The sequence below is a fragment of the Pseudorasbora parva genome, chromosome 13 (assembly GCF_024679245.1).
Source record: "Pseudorasbora parva isolate DD20220531a chromosome 13, ASM2467924v1, whole genome shotgun sequence".
In the NCBI taxonomy this organism is placed as follows: Eukaryota; Metazoa; Chordata; class Actinopteri; order Cypriniformes; family Gobionidae; genus Pseudorasbora; species Pseudorasbora parva.
The window spans coordinates 30237362-30264111 of NC_090184.1; the positions used below are offsets into that span (position 1 = coordinate 30237362).

Consider the following 26750-nt stretch of genomic DNA (forward strand, 5'->3'; position numbering starts at 1 on the left):
GAGCCATGACACAAAATTAACTGTAGATAAAAAATATTATAATAAAAAAAACTGCACAAGTTATAAAAACCAGCAACTGTTACAGAGATGAATACAAATATATATTGTTATAATACCCTTCTATTTTGAAGCGCTCCATCAGAAGAAGACACCACCTCTTTCTGATGAAAGGCATGTCCAGCTGAAAGATATGTGACATTGACAGATACTATATTAGCATAAACTTGGCAAAACAGTGATGGCGTGGCAATCCCTAAAAGTAAAAAAAAAGGTAACATACATGTCAAAAGCCATTGCCATCTCAGTTACATTATGAAATCTACATGATGTGCAGAATGGAATATAATAATATTTGTTTGGAGTAGCTAAATATGCATTTATTAATCACTGCATATTATGCCCAGTCTTTTCAGTCCAGCTCCAAGGATAACAAAAAAACATTTGTGCAAGATTCATACAGAAAAGTTATTTAAAAAAAATTAAAGGATTAATTTTAATCGTTTTAATCCTTCACAGCAAAAATATATCAGTACAGGCTATAAGAATGTAGCCAAAGTATAAATGGCTGAACTTGTCAAACATTATGCATCATTTAGACAGACTAATATTGTAGTGCAACCAGGCAGTCAGAGCAGTTATGTAAGAATATTTTATTCTTAACTATGGTAAAACAATAAGTATTCAGCAAGTTTGCCCACTAATACAGTAAGCTACAGGTATCCCAGCGGGCACCTTGACGTCAATTTGACGTCAAATATTAGTCAAGACTTGACCAATATTCTGTATGCACCATTTTAAATTCAGTTTGGAAATTAATTTTTTCCAGTGTTAACTGGGTGAAAATCGGAAGTTAATCCCACACTTAAATTGGTTTTATGTATATGTAGGACAAAAATTTTGACGTTTAATTTACATCAAAACAACGTCATGTTTTAGACATCAAATTGATGACCTCAATATTTAGTAATTATTTCACTTAAGTTTATAACATTTTTCATGACTAAGGCCTTAAAACGCATCCATTTGGCACAGTTTCTTTCCGAGCCGTTTTGGATTTGTAAAATATTTGATATTAATAAAAAAAAAATTAAATAACTGCGTTTGCAAAAACAAAAACATCATAAATAATAAAAGTGCCATTATCACGTGGGGTGGCATTTTGCAGTAAAATGTAATGTGTTAATTATAGATGTTTATGTCTGTAAATGCTGCGTGACTTTAAGTGTTTTGGTTTTAATGTGCGTGCGCATTGAACAGTCGAGAAGATTTCAAACACTGAAGCGTCGCAGAGTTGCCATGGATACGATGCAGCAGCAACCGACAAACTACAAAACTCCCTCTGTTGTTTTTCCCCCACTGCTTTCAGGTGAGTTTATTTTCTCTCAAGTTACAAAAATAATACACACAGCTTTTCCTAACACTTTTCTTACGTGTAATTGACACTCTTCTGTTGAATATTTACTTTATAGAAATGTAATGTTATTAATTGTCTTCGAGAAAGTTCGTTAGCATCTCAACTGTTTTCAGAGCAGGTAAGTTAACGTTAACAGTTAACGTAACTTAAGCTCTTATTAATAAAATTTGTGCTTTTAATAACATATTTATGGGTAGATTAGAGCCGAGGTGTTGACAGTTTTGTAAAGGTTTTGCTGGAAATTGAATTGGTCATTAGGGCTTATTTATTTAATGTTAGTTAAATGTGTGCGCTGTTAATCGATCACATCAATCGATGAATGCGAAAAATGCGAATGTGAAACTGGTTAAAATTTAGATACAAATGTTCTGTGATTTCAGGAGGGACAAAGTAACCACTATAACATTACAACAATTTTCCCAAGATTCCAACATTTCTGGAGGAAGCTGCTGACAGAGAAGTAGGAAACACAGCTGAGCTGATAAAGTTATAATCTCTGATCAAGTAAAAAATAATGTTTTACCAATATTTTCCACCTATAATATCACCATACATCTATCTTCTTTTTATTTTCTCAAATTATTGGTTTTATTTAATTTGTTTTAGAAGGCTTTGACATCCAAATGTAAGTGACACTGTATGAACAATATTAAAGTTGCACTATGTAGTATTTATATATGTGTTATATATTTTGTTCAGTTGAGTTCTTACAATATCCCAAATGTTTCCAACTATTTGTAAATTGTGAGAAAATTGCTATTTTAACCAAGGACCCGTGGCGTTTCAGCATAGCGTTTGAGGGAGTCGCCTGTCAATTGCGTCATATCTGTGCCTCGGCAGAAGCGCTTTACTCTTAGCAGTGTGAACAAGTGAATGCATAGAGTAACGTAATAACATAATTTTAAAACACACTCAAATGTATCTAATATGATAAACAGAGGAGCATACTCATGACCGGAAAAGCGGAAATGGTGCACAGAACAGTGTTCCATCCCGTCATGATAAAAGTCCCGGTGCTCACGAGGCGTGTGTTGTTCATCTCATTAACAATCGCTCCAGCAACCTTGCTAAGCTCCACAACACTTGGACCTGCTCTGCTTCCTACTACATTAATGTTAATAATCACATTCATGAATGAGTCCTATCCCGATTCTTTTCCACCGGCTGTGAGATGAAGACTATATGGCCCAAGATTCTGCTCTTAAACTTGGCATCATCAAACTACGCCTTTGTTTTTTGCTTTGCATTACGTCATGTATAACCTTGCGCACACAGAAAGTATAACACTAGCTTTAAAGAGGTTAAATTACTTTGTGAATTGCTATGTTACTACAAATGATGGTTGATGAAAGTCTTATTTATGCTCTACTTTAAATGATGTGAAACAAGTAATACAAAATATGCTCCATCTTCATTCAGGTTCTGTACAGCAGTCAGGCCCAGCATCTTCAGAGGCTGATATAAAACATCTCATGAAGAACCATCTTCGAGCTGCTCCCAACAGATATGAGGGAATGGGACGCCAAAATGGTCAGACAGCAATTGATCTGTGTTCAGATTCAGATTAGGAAATTGTTCAGAAATTGTATTTAATGTGTGTATTGTGTCTGACCTCAGCGTATTTCCCTATTGTACACCACAGTGATAAATATATAGTGTGTGTGTGTGTGTGTATGCTTGTTTTTGTGAAATATGAGGACATTACCCATGTCCTCACTTTTCAAAAGGCTTATAAATCATACAGAATGAGTTTTTATAAGAAAGTAAAATGCAGAATGTTTCCTGTGATGGTTAGGTTTAGGGGCAGGGGCAGTGCAAGGGGATAGAAAATACGGTTTGTATGATATGAAAACCATTACGCCTATGGAATTTTTTTTTTTTTTAAATGTTCTAATTTGTTACACTGTTTATTTAAAGGGATACTTCACTTTTTTCATATTAAACTATGTTATTCCCTTAACTAAAATGAGTTGATACATACCTCTTTCGTTCAACACGAATAGTTGAACGACCAAGTATGGTGACACAAAGAAAAGGAAAAGTGCCACATTTTATTTTTTGTCCTCATACTTGATCGTTCAACTATTGGTGTAACTGTATTTAAATAGGGGAAACTTCTACTTGATCTCTGTTTGGTTCCATAGTGAATGAACTGGGCTTAGTGGGCTAAGCTAAATGCTATCAGATCGTCACCGCGCATCAGAGAGATTAAGAGCACACACTGAGACGAGAGAGGTATGCATCAAATCGTTTTAGTTAAGGTAATAACATAGTTTAATATGAAATAGCGGTGAAGTATCCCTTTAAATTTGAGTTATGTTGTTATATTTTCCACTATTATTTAGATTTTTTTATTATCAGTATTATTAATGTTCATATATGTATTATTATTTATGTTTCTATCTATTATTTATATTCCTACACTGTCAGAAAAAAAGGTACATTGCTGTCACTGGGGTGGTACCCTAAGTAGGGCTGTGGCAGTTTTTTACTGTGCCGGTAAACATGCATGACCAAGGCAGTAATCTAGCACTCGGAAAGCGTTCCACCCGTAGGGGCGGCCATTGCTAACCAAGCCATCACCTGCTGTTAGCATCCCATTGACTCCCATTCATTTTTGCGTCTCTTTGACAGTGAATAAATTTTCATCTGAGGCGTTTAAAGACTCCATTTGTCTATTGTTTATTTCTAAAGAAACACGACAATGCATAAAAGGCTCCATTACCTTGTATCTTACATTATCGCCCGTAGAAGCTGTTTTTGTAAAAATAGATTGCGTCATAACCAACGCGACTCTGTGGCACAGTTGAGAAATTACCGTATAGACCTGAGGAGACGCTCAGCAATCTTTACTGTCTATGAGGCCGTAGGGGGGACGTGGAGACAAAGTACGATAAAGTCAAGAATGGGGAGAAGCCGATAGTGAGCCAAAAGCAACGGGAGAAAACATTTAAACAACGTGATTCAGATTTCACTTTCCACAACTACTAGAAGATTTACAGCAGTCAGACAGGAGGCTTACGTCACATCTACGTCGTCAAAATCAGTCTGAGCTGGTGCAGTTCGCTCAGCCATCAGGAAGTGAGTGCCTCTGATTGACCTCATTTTCCGCCGTTGACGTCTATGGGATAGCTCTGTCCATTTCTTTTACTGTCTATCTGCATGACAACCGCACCACCGCGGTAGAGCGCCACCTGAGTAGCACCAGCTGTGGTCAGCTAAACAAATATTTTTTGTATGTAATGCTGTTTTACGTGGATATTATGACATGAGTGAAGCACGCTTTATTTACTAAATAAATAATAGGTTCGCAATTAAATGTTACCTCGCAGCCAAGGAAACATAATGCTGAAGATTATACTTTAGATTTATACTTAGACTATACCAAAGAGATACTTAATTTACATCTCTTTAAGATTTGGGAAAATAAATATGAGATTCCATGTCCAGTAGAATAAAATAGAGTAAGCCTATTCGGGAAATCGGGTGACTAGATTGGAAAACTCAAAGCTTAAATTTGTCTCACTTCACAATGTTTACCTCTCCTGTTTGACATGAATGTTGTTTCCTTGGCTGCGAGGTAGGTAACATTTAATTGCGTACCTATTATTTATTTAGTAAATAAAGCGTTGTGCTTCACTCATGTCATAATATCCACGTAAAACAGCATTCACATTCAAAAAAAAATGTTTTTGGTTTGGCCGACCACAGCCACCACGTTACTAATACATGCTCTTAAAGTACCGATATGTACCTTTTTATGTTACTAATATAGGGGTGAGTAAGGTACAAAGATGTACCTTTTCACTTTTGTACCTTCGGGTACTGCCAATGACAGCACTGTACCTTTATTTTCTGAGAGTGTAGCTTTGGCAATATTGTATGATTTATGTCAATAAAGCAATTTTTTTATTTGAATTTACAAAATCCAGTATTGTATGAAATGTATGTATGTATGTATACTGATTAATAAAAGTATTATTATTAATTTTGTGTCATTATTTTGGTGGTCAAGAAAACATCAATGTGTGGATGTCAAATTGACGTTTAGTTTTTGACATCAATTTGATTTGCATTTTTTGACCTGTTTTTGACGTCAATGTTTGATGTTAAATTGACATCAATGTTTGATGTCAAATTGACGTCAAGTTTTTGACGTCAATTTGATTTGCATTTTTGACCTGTTTTTTGACGTCAATGTTTGATGTCAATTTGACGTCGATTTGACATCAATTGCCCGCTGGTACCCTTACAACAACATGCTTTTGTCATCTTTTTAAGTTTAATTAATGTGCTGGCAGTTGGCTAGATGTATTTTAGTCATTGAAAATCAAAAAGGATTTAATAAATCTCAGCCACACCACGATCAAGAACATCATAGTAGTTAATAAAACTAGCACACAAATTCTTAATTCGTCTGAATTAATTATTAATTCATAGTTAGCAGCTCTCACTTTGGCTATTTTGTTTCGTTTAAACGTTATAAAATAAAACTTGATTGAATATCGGTACTCACAGTCTGATAGGTGTCCATCGTCCATCTTAAATTAGTGTTTTGGTGATTCGGTAGGTGGTGCTGTTACAAAAACCTAGGGTCCTAGAACAGCGGTCTTAGAACTAGGGTCCTGAAACTGCCGAACTGGTTGTGCAGGGAGGAAGTGACCAGGGAACGCAGCAGCACGCTGGAGTCAGGTTTGGTTGAACTCCGGTGTGTTCATTATCACGACAGGGGCTGCGCAAAAAAAAAAAAAAAAAACGACGGGCTGCGCTTATCCACTGAATCTTACAGATGTTTATGATCGTGATAACGGAATGGAAAAGACACCTGGATAAACTGGACGACACATTCAACTGGAAAAATCGTCCTACTTCCGGGTGTGCGGTTGTAGCGCAGGATTCTTCTGTGTTTCTGGATATCGGTAAGGATCGCGTGGAAGTGCAACAGTGAGCAGAGATCTTCGTTCATAATCTAAGTTTAGTTGGGTTACAGATCTTCACGACAACTCTTTGAACTCGGTTGCAAGTTCTTGGATCTCGATGAATTCTAATTTTGTTTCGCACGATGCAAAAGGCATGTAAGAGGCAGGAACAGTAACAATAGGTCCAATACGATCAAACTAGTAGAAATGAGCTCAAGCTCAAATAGGCAGTGATGTTGTGGGGATAAAAACTCGTCTCATCCACATACAGCTGCATTATATAACCTCTGTCTGTGTAGGCATGAAGGGGATGTGATACTGTTGTATGAAAACACTGGCACAGTTATCATGCAGGACTTGATCATTCCAGAATCCTCTGTTCCTGTGAGTCCTGAATTAGATAAAGCACATGGCTCATATATATATATATATATATATATATATATATATATATATATATATATATATATATATATATATATATATATATATATATAGCTCAAAAACAATCAGAACATCAGTGAACAATCACAACATCAATGTATTCCATACATTCTCACATTTCATAGACAATGATTTTTTATACTGTACAAACTGTGTATTCTAATCCTCAACCTAGCCATCACAGAAAACTATAAACATTTTCAGATTGTCAAAAAAAACACGTTTTATGATTTATAAGGTGTTTTCGTCATAGGGATCAAAAAATATCCCAACATTGACAAGGATTTGGATTTTCCTATCTTTGTCTGGACATTTGATCCCTATAACTTGGCTTAGGGTTACACACACACACACACACACACACACACACACACACACACACACACACATACATACATACATACATATATATATATGCGTTTATCCACTTCTAAATAGCCTACAGTTCCTAAGCCATTTTAAATTAAGCTTGTGTCGTTTTAGTTTCATATTGTTCATTTTCATTGGTTGTCTTTCATATCGTGCTGCAACTGTCAGTGAGAGTAGTGGGAAGTTCGGATCATTTTACTGACTCGGATCTTTGAGTCTCGTTCAGCAAAATGAACCAATCTTTTCTCTTCCCGTCTCTATGGGACTGACAGGCAGAACAAAAGACTCGGATCTCACCTGTCGATTCAGAATCAGAACAATCAGAACCCATATGTTGCGTAATGCGCACGTGCAGTCAAAACAAAGTGAACAAATCACTCTCTGAGACAAACTCGGTAGTCCCGAGTCATATTAAAGATCTGTTCAAAATGAACAAATCACTCTCTGAGACAACTCAGTAGTCCTGAGTCATAATAAAGATTCGTTCAAAATGAACGAATCACTCTCTGAGACAACTCGGTAGTCCCGAGTCATATTAAAGATTCGTTCAAAATGAACGAATCATTAATGAACGACACGCAACCAAGATGCAAAAATGGATATCCAGAAATTTTCAAAATGACAATTATCCATTTGTAGTACATTTAATCAGCTTGTGACACTTTTCAAGTGGACAAAGAGGCACTCTGGACATTGTTGTGAAATTAATTAATCACAGGCAGCTGGTTTAATGTAGAGAGCATGTCGAAACCCTGTAAAAAAAGCTGTAATGATGCAGTGTATTTTGTGTTCAAATAGAACATTTTTGGTTTTATTGTTTTTATAGTTTAGCAAAATTGTCTGTTAATGTCAGAAACTGAGTTTTCTTTAAATTAAAATATGTGGCACCAAATTCACCCTTCTGTCGTTAATCTGCACCTGCCTCATTAGCAATTGGCAAAAACTGAAATCGACAACTATTTTGATAATCGATTAGTCGGCTTAAGTAATTTTTTAAGACAACAGTCAAATTCTTTGATTCCAGCTTGTTTAATGTGAATATGTTCTAGTGTGTTCTCTCATATTTGCTCATATTAGCCACCTCGTATTAGTACGAATTGCCGTGAGATCGGGCTGCATACACCGGTAGGCAGTGGCCCACCTTACCGTGACCACGATGCAGTCACCCAGAATTTATAGTTTACCCACCTCTTTTTTTACCACTACACCTCTGTATATATATATATATATATATATATATATATATATATATATATATATATATCCAGTAGCGTACCGTGGGGTTTCAGTCAGGGCCTTCACTAACGATCAACACGCCCCACGCCATAACAACACGCACACACACACACACACACACACACACGATCAACAAGCCCCACGCCGTCGCCATAACAACACACACACACACATACACACCCCCACACGCACACGTTTGTTTTTGTGACATATGGGGACATTCCATAGGCGCAATGGTTTTTATACTGTAAAAACCGTATTTTCTATCCCCTTACACTGCCCCTAAACCTACCCATCACACACACACACACACACACACACAAACACACACACAGCCCCTAAACCTACCCATCACAGGAAACATTCTGCATTTTTACTTTCTAAAAAAAACCTCATCCTGTATGATTTATAAGCATTTTGAAAAGTGACATGGCCAATGTCCTCATATTTCACCCTCTCCTGTGTGTCATAATACACACACACACACACACACGCAAAATACAATAATGCACTGTACGCAATACTAAAACGAAATCTGCTTTCATAGTGTTCGTTGGGAAGGGGGCAAGCAAAAAGTACACGCGAGACAAAAAGGCAATTTGACTATTTATTGATGATACTGCACTCACGTGTCACCGTTTAGGCAAATGGTGAAAAGAATCAAAATCAGCTGGCACAAATACTCTTAAACAAACAAAAATACGGACCAACAGAACATCCAAAGAAACAGAAAAAACACTGCTTGTTAGCTAACATTACCGGCTTGACATCAGGATCGATCATTCGCACGCAGCCTGTCATCCGCGGCGGCCATAGTTTATTTCACACAGAACGCTCACAACCCGCGAAAAGTTCAGACGGCTGATGACATCAGCAGGGGGTAGCACACCGACACATCGCTGGGCCTCTGGGCCGTTCTATCACTACACATCAAATTTTGATTGGCTAATGACCCACGTCAGTCAAAGCTATGGTCCAATGGAAAATAGCAGCTTCAATGGAAGGCAAGCTATTCTACTTGTGCTGGTCCTAGGGGCTGTGATGCGTTTAGATGATGACATATGGAAAATACACCAAAAATAAATACATTCTTTCTAGAAATATACTCATAACTATATATATATATATATATATATATATATATATATATATATATATATATATATATATATATATATATATATATAATGATTTTGACAGGGCCAGCAGAGAAGGCCCTGCTGGCCCTGACGGCCCACCACTGTATATATATATATATATATATATATATATATATATATATATATATATATTAGGGCTGCACGATTAATCGAAATCGAACCGCAATCGCGATTTGGCTTGTGTGCGATTATGAAAGCTCAAAGGCTGCGATTTTAATTAAATAAATAAATGCCCAGTGTGTTAGCGAAGAGATGCTCTGTGATAAACGCTGCTCCGTCTGAAAGTTGCTCATAACGTGCGTTTGAAAAAGCAACACGAGTCATACATCTTCACAAACTAGTGAAGCGTTCATAAACCAGTTCAACAAAAGACGTTTAATAACATGTTTTACCTCAGTTCATATCGTCAGTCGAGTGTGTGTGAGCTGATGTGGCTTCTCATCAGAGTGAGGCAGACGATGCGTTATTATTTTATAGTATCCTATGCCAATCAGCACTGCATTATAATACACTTTATTATTATGAAAATACCCTTGACGGCTTGAAGAACTCAAATACACCATATTTTGCTGCAGTCGTGTTTATTGTCGTGATGTTTAATCAAAGCATCTCTATCTTCTGTTTACACAGCGTTTGCTTCACATCATGGATTTCCTGAAAACTAACGTCAATTACTTCTCTGACGCAAATGTGGCGTTTTCCGCTCGAGGGCGCCCTCTGGCATTCAGTATGAATTAAAAACGTTTGGCTAATCAATAAAAATAAAAAAATACTTATATATATTACAATAACTTCTTAGGCTTAGACCTTTCTAATTTTTTTTAGTCATAGGCTGTCTGCATATTATAGGTAACCCAGCATTTTTTTTTTGTAAAATAAGTTTTCTTTAAAATATTACAAAATAATAATAATAATTAGTATTAGTATTATATTGTTATATTTATTCTGACATACTCTTTTTTATTTGTAATTATGAAAATGTTATTGTAATGGTAATATTTCTTATTTTTACAAATATTTTTAGCAGTAATAATAATCATAATAATTATTATTAGTCACGTTAATATAAAAACACAGTTATATACACACGCTTTTCATTTGTAAAAAATAATAATAACAATAATCGCATTTTAAATCGCAATCGCAATTTTACCCAGAATAATCGCAATTATATATTTTCCCCAAATCGTGCAGCCCTAATATATATATATATATATATATATATATATATATATATATATATATATATATATATATATATATATATATATATATATATATATATATATATATATATATAGCAAACAGTGACAATGATGCAGAATGTTACTGATAGATGAGCTAGATAACGCTGCATTGTTGATATGTAAATCAGCACATCTGCAACAAAAAAGGTCTATGCATTATTAAAAACCTAATGTGTTCCTTGCAAATTTAAACAGGGCACACAAAATCAACAAATGCAAGATTTAAGGACAATGCAGCACTGGAAAAATAGCTGACATTTCCACCAACTGGCCTGAAATTGTCTCGCACTATAGCCGTAGGCCATTACTTTTGAGCCATGTGATAAATCTATCCAATAACCATACAATAGAATAATACTTTTGTTTCTCCTCTCTAGACCCAGTCTGTGTGTGACTGCATTCTAGAGACATTACTATGGATTCCTATGGGCGTGTGGAGTTCCTGCAGGCTTTAGCAGAGGGATGTGTGCTACCCACTGCCCAGCAGGGTTTAGAGCAGGTCTGGCAGCTTCTGCTCGTCTGCCTGTTGTGTCGGGTCATCTGTAGACTAGGTGAGTCTATCGGGCACAACCCCAGCCCCACAACACCTGTTAGACTGTTAGTCTTCTCCAAAAGGATGGGAACTTGATGGTCCAAATGGTTCCTGTGCGGCTAATGTATTTTTGTCATCTGTTTCACAGCAATGTGTATTGTAGCTTGGGCTGCGCAATGTATTGAAATAAAATCAATATCACATTATGGCTTAGTGCGATTGTTAAATTGCACAGGCTGTGATTTAATCAAATATGTAGTTATGTGCTACCAATTCCAAGTAAAGCTCATAATTACACACATTTAGTTCATGATACAGCATTTAAGTGTCTCAGAACGGCTAAGCTCATTTACTGTGAATGGAGAACACCCAGTACAGTACTTAACTCTCAAAATAAAAGCTTGATTGGTTACCATTTGAAAATAGTATTAAGGCATAAATATAGATATTTTAATTTTACAGTGAAATAAATTAATATTCTAATTTACTTTAAATCTGCTGTCCGTAACTTTTTTGTGTTGAAGATTTACCAAAATTATAACATTATAATGTGCAACAAAAACACGTTTTCCAAACCGTGTTTTTTTCTTACCCTTAATCATTATGGTACACTTATAATAAGTGTTTCTATTGGGATTATTTCAGATTGGTCTGGTAGGAACCACTGCAGAGGAGCACAGTCCCTGCATGACTCTCCGTAGATATAAACAGAAAGAAGTAGCTCCGGCTGTAATGTTCTTCCGCAAGACACTTGCAATTCTGTTTATTAATTGCTAGAGCACCAAAAGTTACGGAGTGGAGCGTTAATAATAACCACCACAATAAATCATAATAATTATCGTTTTATAGTTATGTTGAATCTGTCATAAAACAGTGAAAATGTGTCCTATGATTATTATTTTTCCCTCAACACTTGAAAAAAATTGGTGTGGGAATTTCTTTGATTTAATTTTCTAGTAAGTTGCTAGTAAATTTCACAAATAATTAAATGGAGTTAAAGATGACAATTTGAAGCAGAAAGACTGCTTTCCTTGTTTTTTTTACAACTGAAATTTTTTATTAATGAGAGAAGCTTTTTTTAATCGTTCAGTGTTAAAAGGATTTTGCCATTAAAACAATCTTCAGGTGAAAGCAATTTTTCGGTTTTGTTTTTTTACTATTCAAGTCATCTGGTGAAAATTGCTGTATTATTTTATATTACAATATACAGTAGCTGTGTCTCATTTCGTTAAATTTCGAAGGCTGCGTCCTCCAGAGGACACGTCCTGTGTAGGATGCAGTATACGAAGAATCCTCAATCAGAATTAAAGGAGACGTCCTTTGTAGGACACACAGGCCGGAAGTATCACGTTGCTATGCCAACATGTTTAGCCTCACTGCGCTCTCAAGCCAGTTTATATGAATGAAAATTATTTATAACTTGAAAATTATTATGAAATGTTTCTTGTCTTGACAGCAATGTACTGTTCTAAACGTTTAAAAAGCACTAAAGTGTTGTAATTTTATACACCACACCTACGCTCGCATGTATATCTGGCAGTGGTGCAGTTTTTTCCTTCAAATGCGACCTCTGGAGGACGCAGCCTTCTGAAATGAGACACAGCTAGTATATTGCCAAAAGTATTGGGACACCCCTCCAAATCATTGAATTCAGGTGTTCCAATCAATTCCATGGCCAAAGGTGTATAAAATCAAGCACCTAGGCATTCAGAGGAGACTGCTTCTACAAACATTTGTGAAAGAAGTGGTTGCTCTCAGGAGCTCAGTGAATTCAAGCGTGGTACTGTGATATGTTGCCAACTGTGCAATAAATCCGTTTGTGAAATTTCCTCACTACTAAATATTCCACGGTCAACTGTTAGTGATATTATAACAAAGTGGAAGCAATTGGGAACAACAGCAACTCAGCCACAAAATGGTAGGCCACGTTAAAATCACAGAACGGGGTCAGTGCATGCTGAGTCACCAACTTTCTGCAGAGTCAATTGCTACAGACCTCCAAACTTCATGTGGCCTTCAGATTAGCTCAAGAACAGAGTGAAGTGCTATGAGATAACAGTTTAGGACCCAAGACCAGTAATGAAAATGAAGACCAAGAATCAGGAGTGCAATTAATTAAAGAAAAATGTACTGTAAAATAGTTTTCAGTTTCAGTTTCCAGAGGCCAGCTTCAAGTCTCACAAGGAGTTCGTAGGCTGTGCTCCCTTTCTACCCCAGATTTTCATACATACAATTTCTCAACAGTTATACTGTTTTCAAGGTCTAGTCATGCCATTACTGCAAGGTGGATCTTTCTGATATGCTAAGATAAAATAAAGACAGTCATGGTAAATTTCCAGACATTGTCAGTAAATCAGAAGCACGTGTCCATAGATCACTTGTTGACACTTTCACCCCGGAATTAGGCCCGTAGTGACCTTCCAGGTCTGAAGCAGGCGCCAGCTTGCCCAGAACAACAAGTCCACCTATCTCTTAGGATGCCTGTAATCCACCTCCAAAACTGATCTATAGCACACAACATTGTGCACATACACAGATACATAGTCTCTCCAAGGTTAGATGTTGGTTGAGTTCCAGCTCTAACCAGAATACTCCCTAAAACATACTGATAACGTGCTTTCTCTCAGTGAAAGGTACAGACAATAGTAAAGGCAATATTAATCTTGATTCTTTAGTGTTTCAGTAAAAGGAAATATAAATAAATAAAATGAAAGACAAATCCATTTTCTGAGCGAGCAAGCACTTTTACTGCACTCTTGGTTGTGTTAGGGCTGTGTGATGCCTCCAAAATCCAAACACACAACAGCTATCAAAAATTTAGCGACATATCACACATCCCTAGGCCAGACCCTCAGTCACTCCTCAGAGACCAAATACAAAAAACAAATAATCAGTGATTCTATTGATTAAGTGATATAATAACTGGAAAGAATAATTAAAACTCATTATAATAGTATAGGAGGATAAATGCTAATGGTTTGATTATGAATTATATATGGATACATCGAAGCTGCTGTGGATTTCATAATCCAACCTTTCAGTGGCTTCATGAAATGGGCTTCTATGGCCGAGCAGCTGCATCCAAGCCTTACTTCACCAAGTGCAATGCAAAGCGTCAGATACAGTCATGTAAAGCACTCCACCACTGGACTGTAGAGCAGTGGAGACATGTTCTCTGGAGTGACCAATCACACTTCTCTGTCTGCCAATCTGATGGCGAGTTGGGTTTGGTGGTTGCCAGGAGAACGGTACTTGCCTGACTGCATTGTGCCAAGTGTAAAGTTTGGTGGAGGGGGAATAATGGTGTGGGGTTGTTTTTCTGGGATTGTGCTTGGCACCTTAGGTCCATTAAAAGGAACTCTTAATGCTTCAGTTTGCCAAGACATTTTGGACAATTTGTGGGAACAGTTTGGGGATGGCCCCTTCCTGTTCCAACATGACTGCACACTAGTGCTCAAAGCAAGGTCCATAAAGTCATGGATGAGTGAGTTTGGTGTGAAGGAACTGACCTCAACCCAATAGGATACCTTTAAATTATTTGGAGCAGAGACTGCGATGCAAGCCTTCTCGTCCAACATCACTGCCTGTGTTTCTAGAAGAATGGCCAAAAAATTCCATAAACACACTCCTAAACCTTCCCTGAAGAGTTGAAGCTGTTATAGTGCATGTGCATTTAAAGGCAGACGTCCCAAAACTTTTGGCAATATAATGTATGGCAGAAAACTGACATTGTGAGATTTCGTTTTTTCCAATATTATGCAGCCCTAATTGTATCATGAATATCAACACTTGATCTTGTTATATCCAACTCATGTTACTGAATCGGTCCATCTGTTGAGTCTTGATACGGCAGGCTAATGGTGTGTCTCTCTTTGACAGGTGTCTCGCGTCATGTGAAGCATCTGAGCTCGCTGGCAGGCGGTCTGTATGTGCTGTACGTGTTCTTTGAGCTGCACACGATGTGGGTGATTATCTTGAGCCTCCTCTGCTACCTCATCCTGCTCCTCAGCATAAACTCCAGCAGCCGAGGGGTCTTCCTCTCTGTCGTCATCCTCATCTACATGCTGATGGGGTCTGTCATCCACTGCCAGTCATGAGACTACTGCATAGCTAGTGCAGAAAACTGCTCGGTTCAAATTAGAGAAACTAGACTCGGCTAGTATTTGATCACAAGTGGTCACATATTTTGTTCATTTTTACTGTAGGGAACTTCATATGATAGATGCAGCAACCTGGCATAAGATGAGAGGTGTGACTTTTATTGATTTATTATTTATCTGCATATTAAGCTCTTTTTTCTAATACATCATGTAATTTTCCTCAAATGGCACTCTTCATCGCATCACATTGTGTACTGTCTGTTTTGGTTGCATCCAGGCTCTCAGATGGTGGTGGCCATGAAGGCCATCTCTCTGGCCTTTGACCTCGATCGAGGCGCTGTGTCCTCCTTTCCCTCCCCGCTGGAGTTCATGGGATACCTCTGCTTTGCGGGAACCGTCATCTTTGGCCCGTGGATTAGTTTCACACGGTACACAGATGCAATTAATGGACGCAAAATGGTAAATACAACTATTTAAATGATTGTATTCCTATTTTTATCATCTTAATATCTTAACAATTTTTTTATTATTTTATTTATGTGAGCTCCTTTGTTTTATTTTTACCCTGTCGATTTGAGTTTGTACTTCCTTATATATTCATGTGAACATGTATTTGTTGTTATCGGGGTTACATTTAAAAAAAATATAATAATAATATTTAAATTCAGCAAGCATGTTTAAATTGATCATAAAAATATTTACATTGTTACACAAAATATATATTTCAAATAAATGTTGATTAACTTTCTATCAATCAAAGAATCCTGAATAACCATTGTTAGGGGTTACAGTTTTGACCCATAGACCAGATATGCGAAATGAAGACCAGGAGTCAGGATGTTCAATCATCGGAGAGAATTTTACTGAAGAATAGTTTGCAGTTTCATCAGTAGAGTCAGCTTCAGAGTCTCTCAGGGCGGTGTCAGGCCAGACTCTACTCTACACAAAATTACCACACCAGTTATACCAATTTCAAGGGCATGATTTACATCATTACAAACACGTGGAATATTACTGATTGGCATAAAGTCTAAACAATGTGTCACACGAGAATAGATAGGAGATGTTGTTGTTGTTGTTAATCAGGATGTATACATCAGACAATCCCAAGATTGGGGTAGTGTTGACTTCAGGGGAGTCCTAGAAAGACGCCAAGAGGTCTAGGGTGTGAGAAAAAGCGGTCCAATCCATTCCATAGACCTGCACAGAACATGTAACACACACACACAAGACTCTAGGGCACATCTCTCCTCCAAGGTTAGCGCAGCAGTGAGCTTATCAACAGGACAAGATATCAACACCACATGACAAACACATCTCCAGAAAGAAAAGTATAGCTAATGTCATCTACTCATTCTATAAAGAAATATAAAGACAAAAATGTACTTCTATGGGAAAAATCACACTATATAGATGGGAAGAAATCAAAATTGGGAGACTCAAATCCTCCCACCCCATCCTGTCCTGGGGTTACTAACAACAGGCAGGATTCACCTCTTGGAAGTTCTAACTTTCTCTCCAAGGCCCTGTTGGTCAGGACCCAGAGATAGAGGTCAGGCTATCTATGTCAGGGCACATAGATAGGGGTCAGACTGTCTTTGTCAGACCGTCTCTGGAAAGCAAATTAGACACCATACAGCAGACATAGAGTCAAAATCATATTAAATAATAGTTAAATGTATTAATGATCACATAAAATTGATTTTCAATATAATTCATTATTTTGAAAGGATAATAACTGATTATTAAATTCATGAGGTTATTAAAAATCATTCAAAAGGATAAGATGCAAATGATGAAGATGCATATGATGAAGAGGCAAGGGTGTCGGCCCACTCCCCCCTTCAATCCCCCGTTTTAAGACCAATGTGGGGTCCAATACCGCCACGTCTGGTCTACAAGTGAGGTCTCTATGGAAGGTTGAGTGGTGACTCATGCTTCCCTGACGGGTCACACTTGTCTCTTCACCTCATCACGGACATGCTGGCCACTAAAAAGACCAGTCCCCATTCCGAGGCTCTCACACCTTCCACTCACATTAGGGGTACAGCATGTTTCTTTGTCAGCTTGCTTCTCAGATTGTTTGTTAGTGTCAGCATCCTCCTGTCCTCCTCGGCAGGATTCAGCTTGCTCCTCGGCAAGAGGACCTGCACAGATAGAGAAGACTAAAACGAACACACACATCCAAACAGTTATGTCAACGGTTAGTTTGAGCATGTGCAGATACATCAAGGCAGTTGCATCTGCAGTGCAGTTCTTCAACTGGAAAGCCTCTACCCATCTGGAGAACAAATCAACAATCATTAAGATGTATGAAAAGCCCCCACTAGGGGGTAGAGTGAAGTCAATCTGAAGATGGGTCCATGGACGCTGGGGACATGGGGTGTGACCTAAGGGGATATTTAGCTTAGCTGAAGAATTAACCTTAAAGCAAACTAAACATCTGCAAAAATCCCTGCAAGAAGCTCTCATTTCTGGCCACCACCATGTTTTAGAAATCATTGCATATGGTTTCTCAGGCCCAGCATGTGCCAACCCTTGATATAACGACATGAGCTCGGTTCGAGCAAAAACAGGGCAGACAAAACGTTCATTGAGTTTCCAAAGTTCATCTGAGTTCATCAGTGCACCAAGTTTTGTCCATTGCTCTGTTACTTCAGGATCTTTATCCTGTGCATAAATGTCTCGGGGTGGCTCACTCTCCTGGGGAGAGATAGCCATTACACTCACGCATGTCTCTGTCTGTTGTGCAGCCAGCCTGGCAGAAGCATTGGCAGCTTGGTTGCCCTTGGATTCTGGGGCGTTATCAGTAGAGCGTCCTGTTCTTTTGATAACAGCTCCTTCTGCAGGAAAATCACAGGCAGACATGAGTTTCTGTACCTGCTTTTGATGAGAGATGGGTAGACCAGGGGTGGTAGGGAACCCCCGTTGTTTCCACACAGGTCCGAAATCATGGACCGTCCCGAAGGCCTTGCCGTGTTGAAGTTTACACGTGAGAGTGACCAGATCTGCCACCTGAGCCCCTCCCCCTGAAAGAGAGTCACATTCAACAGTCTCATAATGTTCGTTTATCACAGGCCAGACTGTGAAGCGTTGTCCTTGTTCATTAAAACTGGACCTGTCAACAAACAAGTTCATGAAATCAGATAATGGTTCGGCCTGGAGAGGGCTCTGGCTGTCGTTCTCGATCAGATGGACACAGTTGTGGGCAGTTCCTTCTTCTGGAAGCAAGGAGCCAGGGTTTACAGCATTTTCATTGTCAATTTCAATTTCCACATTCTTCCTCAGAAGAGTGGTTTCCCCCTTTGCTCGTCTTTGATTTAAAATAGAGCTCAAGCAAGTGTTTGTCAATAACTTCAAGATCTGATGTCTTGTGTGCAGTATCACCTTTTGATGTGTCACAATGTCCTCCGTGGTTTTCACAGCCCATTCTGCACAGTCACATGTCAGCAGGCAGGGGTGCTGACCTGCCATAGAAACAGGAATAGGAGCAGAATAATATCCTACCATTCCGTAGGAATTTCGGCCTGGAACTTTCTGGCCAAGGGCAGCGGAGTATGATCGGGTTCCCACCCATGTCCACAGGTGAAAAGGTTGGCTGCTGTCAGCATGTCTCAGTGCTGGGGAGGAAGTGAGAGTTTCTTTGATACTCACGAACACCTCCTCCATCTCCTCCGTCCAGTCGATCAGGTCGGATCCAGGTTTTCCCCCTTTAAGAGATTCTGTGAGGGGTTTAGAAAGTTCAGTGTATTCAGGAACATACTGGCGGCAGTAATTCAGAAGATCCATTACCTGCCTTAGACCAGTAACCATGTTTGGCTTTGGAAGTTCGACGATGGCTTTGACTCTTTCTGGAGTGATTCGTCGGTCGTGCACCCCGACAATCTGCCCTAAATAAGTCACTTCGGGCAGTGCCAGCTGTGCCTTTTTCAAGTTGGCTTTGAATCCCCCGTCTTTCAGGGCATTCAAAACAGTTCGTACAGCAGTTAAATGTTTGAATTTGCTTGGGCTGGCAATCAGAATGTCATCCACATATTGTAGGACAAATGATCCATCATTTTCAACAGTCTTTCTTACCGGATCAATGAAGGATGCCAGTACCTGATGAAACAGGGTTGGAGAGTTGCAGAATCCTTGTGGCAAACGGCACCATGTCCATTGGCGACCCCTGCAGGTGAAAGCAAACTTTCCTGGGTCCTCCTTGGCTAGAGGGCAAGTCCAGAAAGCGTTAGAAATATCCAGTGCAGTGAAATAACAGTGTTCAGACCCTATTTCATAAAGGATCATGGCGGGGTTCGTGACAAGGGGGTGCATCTTTTCGGAAGCTGCATTTAACGCGGTGAAGTCTATTTTGAGACCCCAAGAGCTGTTGCTCTTTTTCACGGACCATATCGGTGAATTTGTCAGAGAGGTGCATGGTATTATGATACCCCGTTTGCATAATTTGTCTACCACACTCTTCGCAACCTCTCGAGCCTCATTTCTTAAAGGGTATTGTCGTTTGGCTACATGCATGGGACCTGGGATGCTCAGTGGCTGAACTTGGGCAAGCTCACAATCAAATGTATCTTTTGACCAAACATCAGGAAATTTAGAAATCAAAAACTTCCACTCAGGTTGAGTTTCAGTCTCTTTGTCAACATCAGTCACTGCGCATCTCTGTTTACAATGGTGGCCAGATTGAGATAAGGGAAGCACGTTCAGGCTGCCTGTGGCAGATTCAAGGACAATGAAACAATCACAATCTTCAGTCTTACAGTTTACAGCACAGTAAGTTTCATAGGCTATGCGAAAACGGTCAGCATATTCTAAAGGGCTTTCCCCTACTCTCTGTTTGACCTGGGTTACACTGGTCCAGGGGTATGACCCCTGACCTAACATTTCTTCAACCTCATACTTGTAAGTGGTGTAGGCCTCGCAGTACTCAGTCCAGTCTGAAGGAACGAAGGGGTGGGGTCTAATTGTTTGTACAGCTTTCAGTTTACTGGTAGGAATTAATCCTTCCACCAGTGCTTGTATGTCAGCAATGCCCAGATTTTGTTGTCTGGCAATGGCTTCTATCTTATCCCATAAAACTTTATTTGGGCTGTACAGTTTGAAAGGTTCTATCCCCGCAAGCAAACTATTTTTCTCAGCTGGGGTTAGTCTGGTCAATGACCCATATTCATGCCCAGCCCCCATTTCAGTGTTCTGGTCGTCCCACTCCGAATGTCGGATTGGGGCGGCAAAGACTGTTTTTCTGGGTTTATTTGCCTCAACAGAGGACAATCTGATTTTCTTGACCTCTGTGGTTAATTTACTTTTTGCTTGTGCGGAAAGAACCTCTGGGTTGTATGGGGGAGGGATTACAACCTGTGCATTCAAAATTGGGCGTGCCTTTTCATGCGGTCCCTCCTCTCTGTTATAAGGAAGTGGGGCGGATCCCTGAGTGGGGGCCACCTGCACTTCCTGGTAAGAATCAGTCGGGATAGAGGGAGGAAGAGACCTGGCAGCATTTTCTACTTTGTCACAAAACTTTCCCAGCCCCTTATTAAAACCTCCCTGATCATGGCCCACCTGCACTTCCTTTAATTTTGCTATTCTGTCACGTGCATCCAGGTCGTACCACTCATTAGCCCCATTAGGGATTGATTTCATTGGTACGCCTCCCATTTTACAACGAGCACAAACGGCTATAAATTTGGGTTTATCTGACGTCTATTTTGTTTCTAAACAATCTTTTCTTGATCACAGAGAAGGTTTTTAGCAACGTAAGGCAATGAATCTTATTTTTATCCTCAAATTAGTTTTTAATAGAATAGAAGTGAGTTCTACTCATGAAACCACAAAGTATCTTTTTACTCCTGGTCACATATACTGGTCCTTACCAATTTGGGTCTTATTTTATTCTACTCGGTATCGTTCCAGATGCACCCCTGGCAAACAACTCCTGAATCTATTTTACTTGTTTAAACAAGGGGATCCCTTTATCTGAATGGAAGAGACTGGCGCAGGTTTGCGATGCCTACTGGACTCACACACCGTTCCAGGGACGTACTCCTGTAGGGGTAGTGACTGCACTCAGTGCCCACCGGGGACCCCTTTCTTAAGTACGCTTCAATGCACTGCCTTCTACCGTTAACCGTAACGATGCCATCAGCGACTTTGCTTTATACTATCACACAAGTATAATTAACTCCTCACTCCTATCGAAGTGAAGCTCTCTCGTTCCCCTTTACCAATCTTCCATTCAGATAACCTTATCCAAACAATAAAATAAATAAATACTACCTTATTTGTTGTTTTGCCAGGGGTGTCACCAAGGAACTATTGCCCGCGCATCCTCCACCAAAAACTGTTAGGGGTTACAGTTTTGACCCATAGACCAGATATGCGAAATGAAGACCAGGAGTCAGGATGTTCAATCATCGGAGAGAATTTTACTGAAGAATAGTTTGCAGTTTCATCAGTAGAGTCAGCTTCAGAGTCTCTCAGGGCGGTGTCAGGCCAGACTCTACTCTACACAAAATTACCACACCAGTTATACCAATTTCAAGGGCATGATTTACATCATTACAAACACGTGGAATATTACTGATTGGCATAAAGTCTAAACAATGTGTCACACGAGAATAGATAGGAGATGTTGTTGTTGTTGTTAATCAGGATGTATACATCAGACAATCCCAAGATTGGGGTAGTGTTGACTTCAGGGGAGTCCTAGAAAGACGCCAAGAGGTCTAGGGTGTGAGAAAAAGCGGTCCAATCCATTCCATAGACCTGCACAGAACATGTAACACACACACACAAGACTCTAGGGCACATCTCTCCTCCAAGGTTAGCGCAGCAGTGAGCTTATCAACAGGACAAGATATCAACACCACATGACAAACAATCTCCATAAAGAAAAGTATAGCTAATGTCATCTACTCATTCTATAAAGAAATATAAAGACAAAAATGTACTTCTATGGGAAAAATCACACTATATAGATGGGAAGAAATCAAAATTGGGAGACTCAAATCCTCCCACCCCATCCTGTCCTGGGGTTACTAACAACAGGCAGGATTCACCTCTTGGAAGTTCTAACTTTCTCTCCAAGGCCCTGTTGGTCAGGACCCAGAGATAGAGGTCAGGCTATCTATGTCAGGGCACATAGATAGGGGTCAGACTGTCTTTGTCAGACCGTCTCTGGAAAGCAAATTAGACACCATACAGCAGACATAGAGTCAAAATCATATTAAATAATAGTTAAATGTATTAATGATCACATAAAATTGATTTTCAATATAATTCATTATTTTGAAAGGATAATAACTGATTATTAAATTCATGAGGTTATTAAAAATCATTCAAAAGGATAAGATGCAAATGATGAAGATGCATATGATGAAGAGGCAAGGGTGTCGGCCCACTCCCCCCTTCACCATATATCAGTTTCCACAAAATATTAAGCAGCTGTTGTCAACACTGATAATAAGAAATATTGCTTGAGCACCAAATCAGCATATAAGAATGATTTCTGAAGAATCATGTGACACTGAAGGCTGGATAAATTACACGTTTTAATTATTATTATTTATTAAAACCGTTATTTTAATTTGTAATAATAATTCATTATATTGCTGTTTTTTACTGTATTTTGACAATAAATAAATAAATAAATGCCGCCATGGTGAGCATAATTCTTACCGACCCTAACTTTATAACTGTATAAATATATTTGTATAAATAGCACTTTTTCCAATACATACTGTTTCAATAAAATTTTCAGTAAGTGTCTTTATATTCATATGCAGATATTGACATTCAAATGAATTGAATGTTTTGTATGCTAAATGTTAAATGGGAAGAAATAAATTGGTTCTTTAATGAAGAGATGATGATCTTTATTTGTGCTGAGCGCATTTCCATCAGGACATTTTCTCATTCAAGAACTATCTAACTTATCTCCTGCAGAGCGTTGGCTGGTTTGGAAAGATTGTTCTGAGCTTTCTGAGGAGTCAGATCTGCCTGGTTATTTCCAACTGTATTGCTCCTTATCTCTTTCCTTACTTCATTCCCATCTACGGAGACGGACTTCCTCGTAGGTGAGCTGCTCTTCCCTCCCTCCCTCATAGGGATTCCTTATCCAGAGGAAATGAAATGGTCTGTTTAATATTGTTTTTATTGGCCTTTTGTCCTCAGGTGGCTACATGCTTATGAAAATGCAGTGTCCTTCCACTTCAGCAATTATTTTGTCAGCTACTTGAGTGAAACAACCACTGTGGTGGCTGGAGCTGGATTCTCTGAGCACAAAGACCACCTCAAATGGCACGTACTCATGCTTTTACACTCTTTACTTATCTTTCTTTGTAAAATAACTTATTGAAACCTAATGTGACGTCTTGTTATTTTAAGGGATCTTGCGGTAGCTAAACCTATGAATGTGGAATTGCCGAGGTCTATGGTGGAAGTTGTTACCTCTTGGAATCTGCCCATGTCTAAGTGGCTTAACGCATGTATGTGTATTTATTCAGGTTTGTGATATTATCGCTTTGTATATATGTTATATATTAATGTTCTCTGTACATTGTAACACACAGACGTCTTTAAAAGTGCACTCAAACTTGGCACTTTTCCTGCCATCTTGGTGACCTACACCGCAAGTGCGTTGTTACATGTAAGTATGATTTTCAGCTCTTTGGTTATTAACATTTTCACAAGGAAGGTTTGTTGGCACAGAATCGGGTTCCATCTGTTTAAACAGATTTGAGTTTGTTTAAGGATAAAACTACACCTGATCCAAAAACAGTTTCCCTCTAACATGACAGCTTGGATAAAGATGGTTTGTTATCTCAGAACACCATGACCCAGATTTAAACGGCTGTCTACAGCTGGTACAGATAGATAATTCAATCGCAGCTGCCTACTCTGGCAGCTTATTCCATGTCACCTTAGTGAGCTGTTGTAGTTGTGCATGTTGTAACTCACTGTGTAGCTAAGATCAACTTTGATCATGCTGTAATACCAGTATGACCTTTAAGAAAATAAATATATGTATATAATAATTTTTAGATATCCATGCATTAAGTTTTTTTGGCAATCAAAAACACAGAGTGAATGTGAATCTGTTTGGGTTTTACTGGCTATAAATGTGGGCTTTGGAGAAAGGATGAGGGTGGGTCCAACTGGATAGATAACAGGACAGTTGACTAGTAATCAACCAACTGGTACTAAACTAAGACAAATATGACAGGGATGCTTCCTGAAAATGATTTTAGTTGAATGAAGCCCTCTGGTGGTAAATATAGCACATTGCACTTTTTCTTCTTCACAAATGTGGGTTTAATAAGAGTTTGTAATGTTTTTGAAAGCAGTATAGGAGTTATATTTACCAAGGGGTTATTCATTTGATCAAAAATACAGTGAAAATAGCAGTATTGTAAAATATTACAATTTAAAATAACTTTAAATTATATTTTATTCTTGTGATGTCAAAGCTGAATTTTCAGCATCATTACTCCAATCTTCAGTGTCACATGATCCTTCAGAATCATTCTAATATGCAGATTTGGTCAAAAAACAGTTGTGGAAACCGTGAAACATTTTGTTCAGGATTTTTTCATTTATTTAATAAAACATTTAAAGAACCAGCAGTTATTTTAAATGGAAATCTTAAAAAAAAAAAACACTTTCTGACCTCAAACTTTTGTTTATAATTACATTGGTACTCCATCTTCTATCATTTATTGTTTGTGTTGTTTGACAGGGTCTCAGCTTTCATCTAGGCGCTGTACTGCTGTCTTTGGGATTCATCACTTATGTTGAACATGGTAAACAATCATTTTAGTTTATGAATTCGTGTCAAATTCAAGAGCTTTGATGCAGTCAGCAATCCAATGATATTAACATTAATACTAATGCATACAGTCGTCATGGCACACATTTCAATATGAATGTGACATCAATAGTCTAGCCAACAAGACTGAAATGCAGACTCTTTTTCTCTTATAGTTCTGAGAAAGCGGTTGGCGGCTATTTTCAGTGCTTGTATACTGTCAAAGCGCTGTCCAAGTGACTGCCATCACCAAAATAAGAAGGTGATTTGTTACTTGAACAAAGTCCTGCACTCCAGGATCAAATGTTTGTGTATTGTGAAATCTCTAGTTCACAGATTTCCACTGCAAATCCTTATGGAGTTATATTATTAACTTGAGATCCCTTTTTCTTTTCTTATTATTGTAGACTGTGTGGGTATATGGTGTTAACATGTTCTTCAGTGCATTGTCCATATTCCACCTGACATATCTGGGATCGCTGTTTGACTCTGAAATGGACAACATGAATGCTGAGGAGGTGAGCATTTGTTTTATGCAATGCATTCTTTTTTTATATACAATTTTATGTTTTATACAATTGTATATTAATTTAAAAAAATCAACTACTAACAAAAATCTATTAGAAAAAGTTGATTTATCACAGTATTTTGTTTCCACACAGGGTTACATGGCAAGTCATACCATTCAAAAGTGGTCGGAGCTAAACTGGGCGAGCCATTGGGTGATGCTTGGCAGTTTTGTTTTTTATTGGCTCATTTAAAGAGAATACCATAGTATTGAGCAGTCAAAGGACCATTCACTGAACCTGAACCTGAACATTAAAGATGGTGGATGCTTGCTGAGGAACCATAGACTGTCAGCATTATCCTTTCCTCACATGGAGAAGAGTGACATAAAAAGTGCCTTACGACTCATGGTTACAGAATCATATTGTCATAATATGATTATAATTGACCATAAAAAAAAATCAATGTACACAGTACATATTAAGTGTTATTTGTATCTCTTTTTTGCCAAGTGTCGTCTCTGTGTTCATATACAGGATAATGCATAGTCCCTTTCAGTGTGACCATGTTAGAGTCACCTTTTATAGTACATGTCTTAGAATAGTAAACATTGTATTTTTACCAAAAGGTGTAGATTAGGTCTGACAATAATATTTATTATTTTGTAATAAAAATGTTTTGCCAACATGACTTTTTTTTCATGAATTATATTTTTTGCATTACTCAATAGCACTTTGTCACTTGTTCTCTGACATCAAGAACACACTTTTATCCGAAGACAATTATCACTAATGGTGATAAAGCATGTGTGCTATGATGGTATTTATGGAATTCTAAAGTATAAAAAACACCCATGTATTACCAAATAAAACAATATTATCACCCTAGCCTAGTGCCATGGCATACGCTACAGTAAAATGTGTTTTGGTGGGTTAATTGATACTTTTAGTTATTTGGGGATTTTTTTTATCAATTAAGAAAAGTATGATACAAGAGAATTCAAGCTTGAGCCACTTAAAGGAA

At 38.3% G+C, this 26750-nt stretch overlaps 1 protein-coding gene across 1 annotated transcript; it reads left to right on the plus strand.

Annotated features, from left to right (window-relative positions):
* Nucleotides 1-6180: 6180 nt before the first annotated feature.
* Nucleotides 6181-26417, plus strand: porcnl (porcupine O-acyltransferase like). Its single transcript, XM_067413889.1, has 13 exons — nt 6181-6333; nt 11167-11340; nt 15201-15393; nt 15527-15570; nt 15699-15880; nt 23360-23490; nt 23588-23713; nt 23801-23901; nt 23986-24062; nt 25152-25215; nt 25397-25482; nt 25628-25738; nt 25883-26417. The coding sequence occupies exons 2-13, from the start codon at nt 11205-11207 to the stop codon at nt 25979-25981; spliced, it is 1350 nt and encodes a 449-aa protein (XP_067269990.1). The 5' UTR covers nt 6181-6333; nt 11167-11204; the 3' UTR covers nt 25982-26417.
* Nucleotides 26418-26750: the final 333 nt, after the last annotated feature.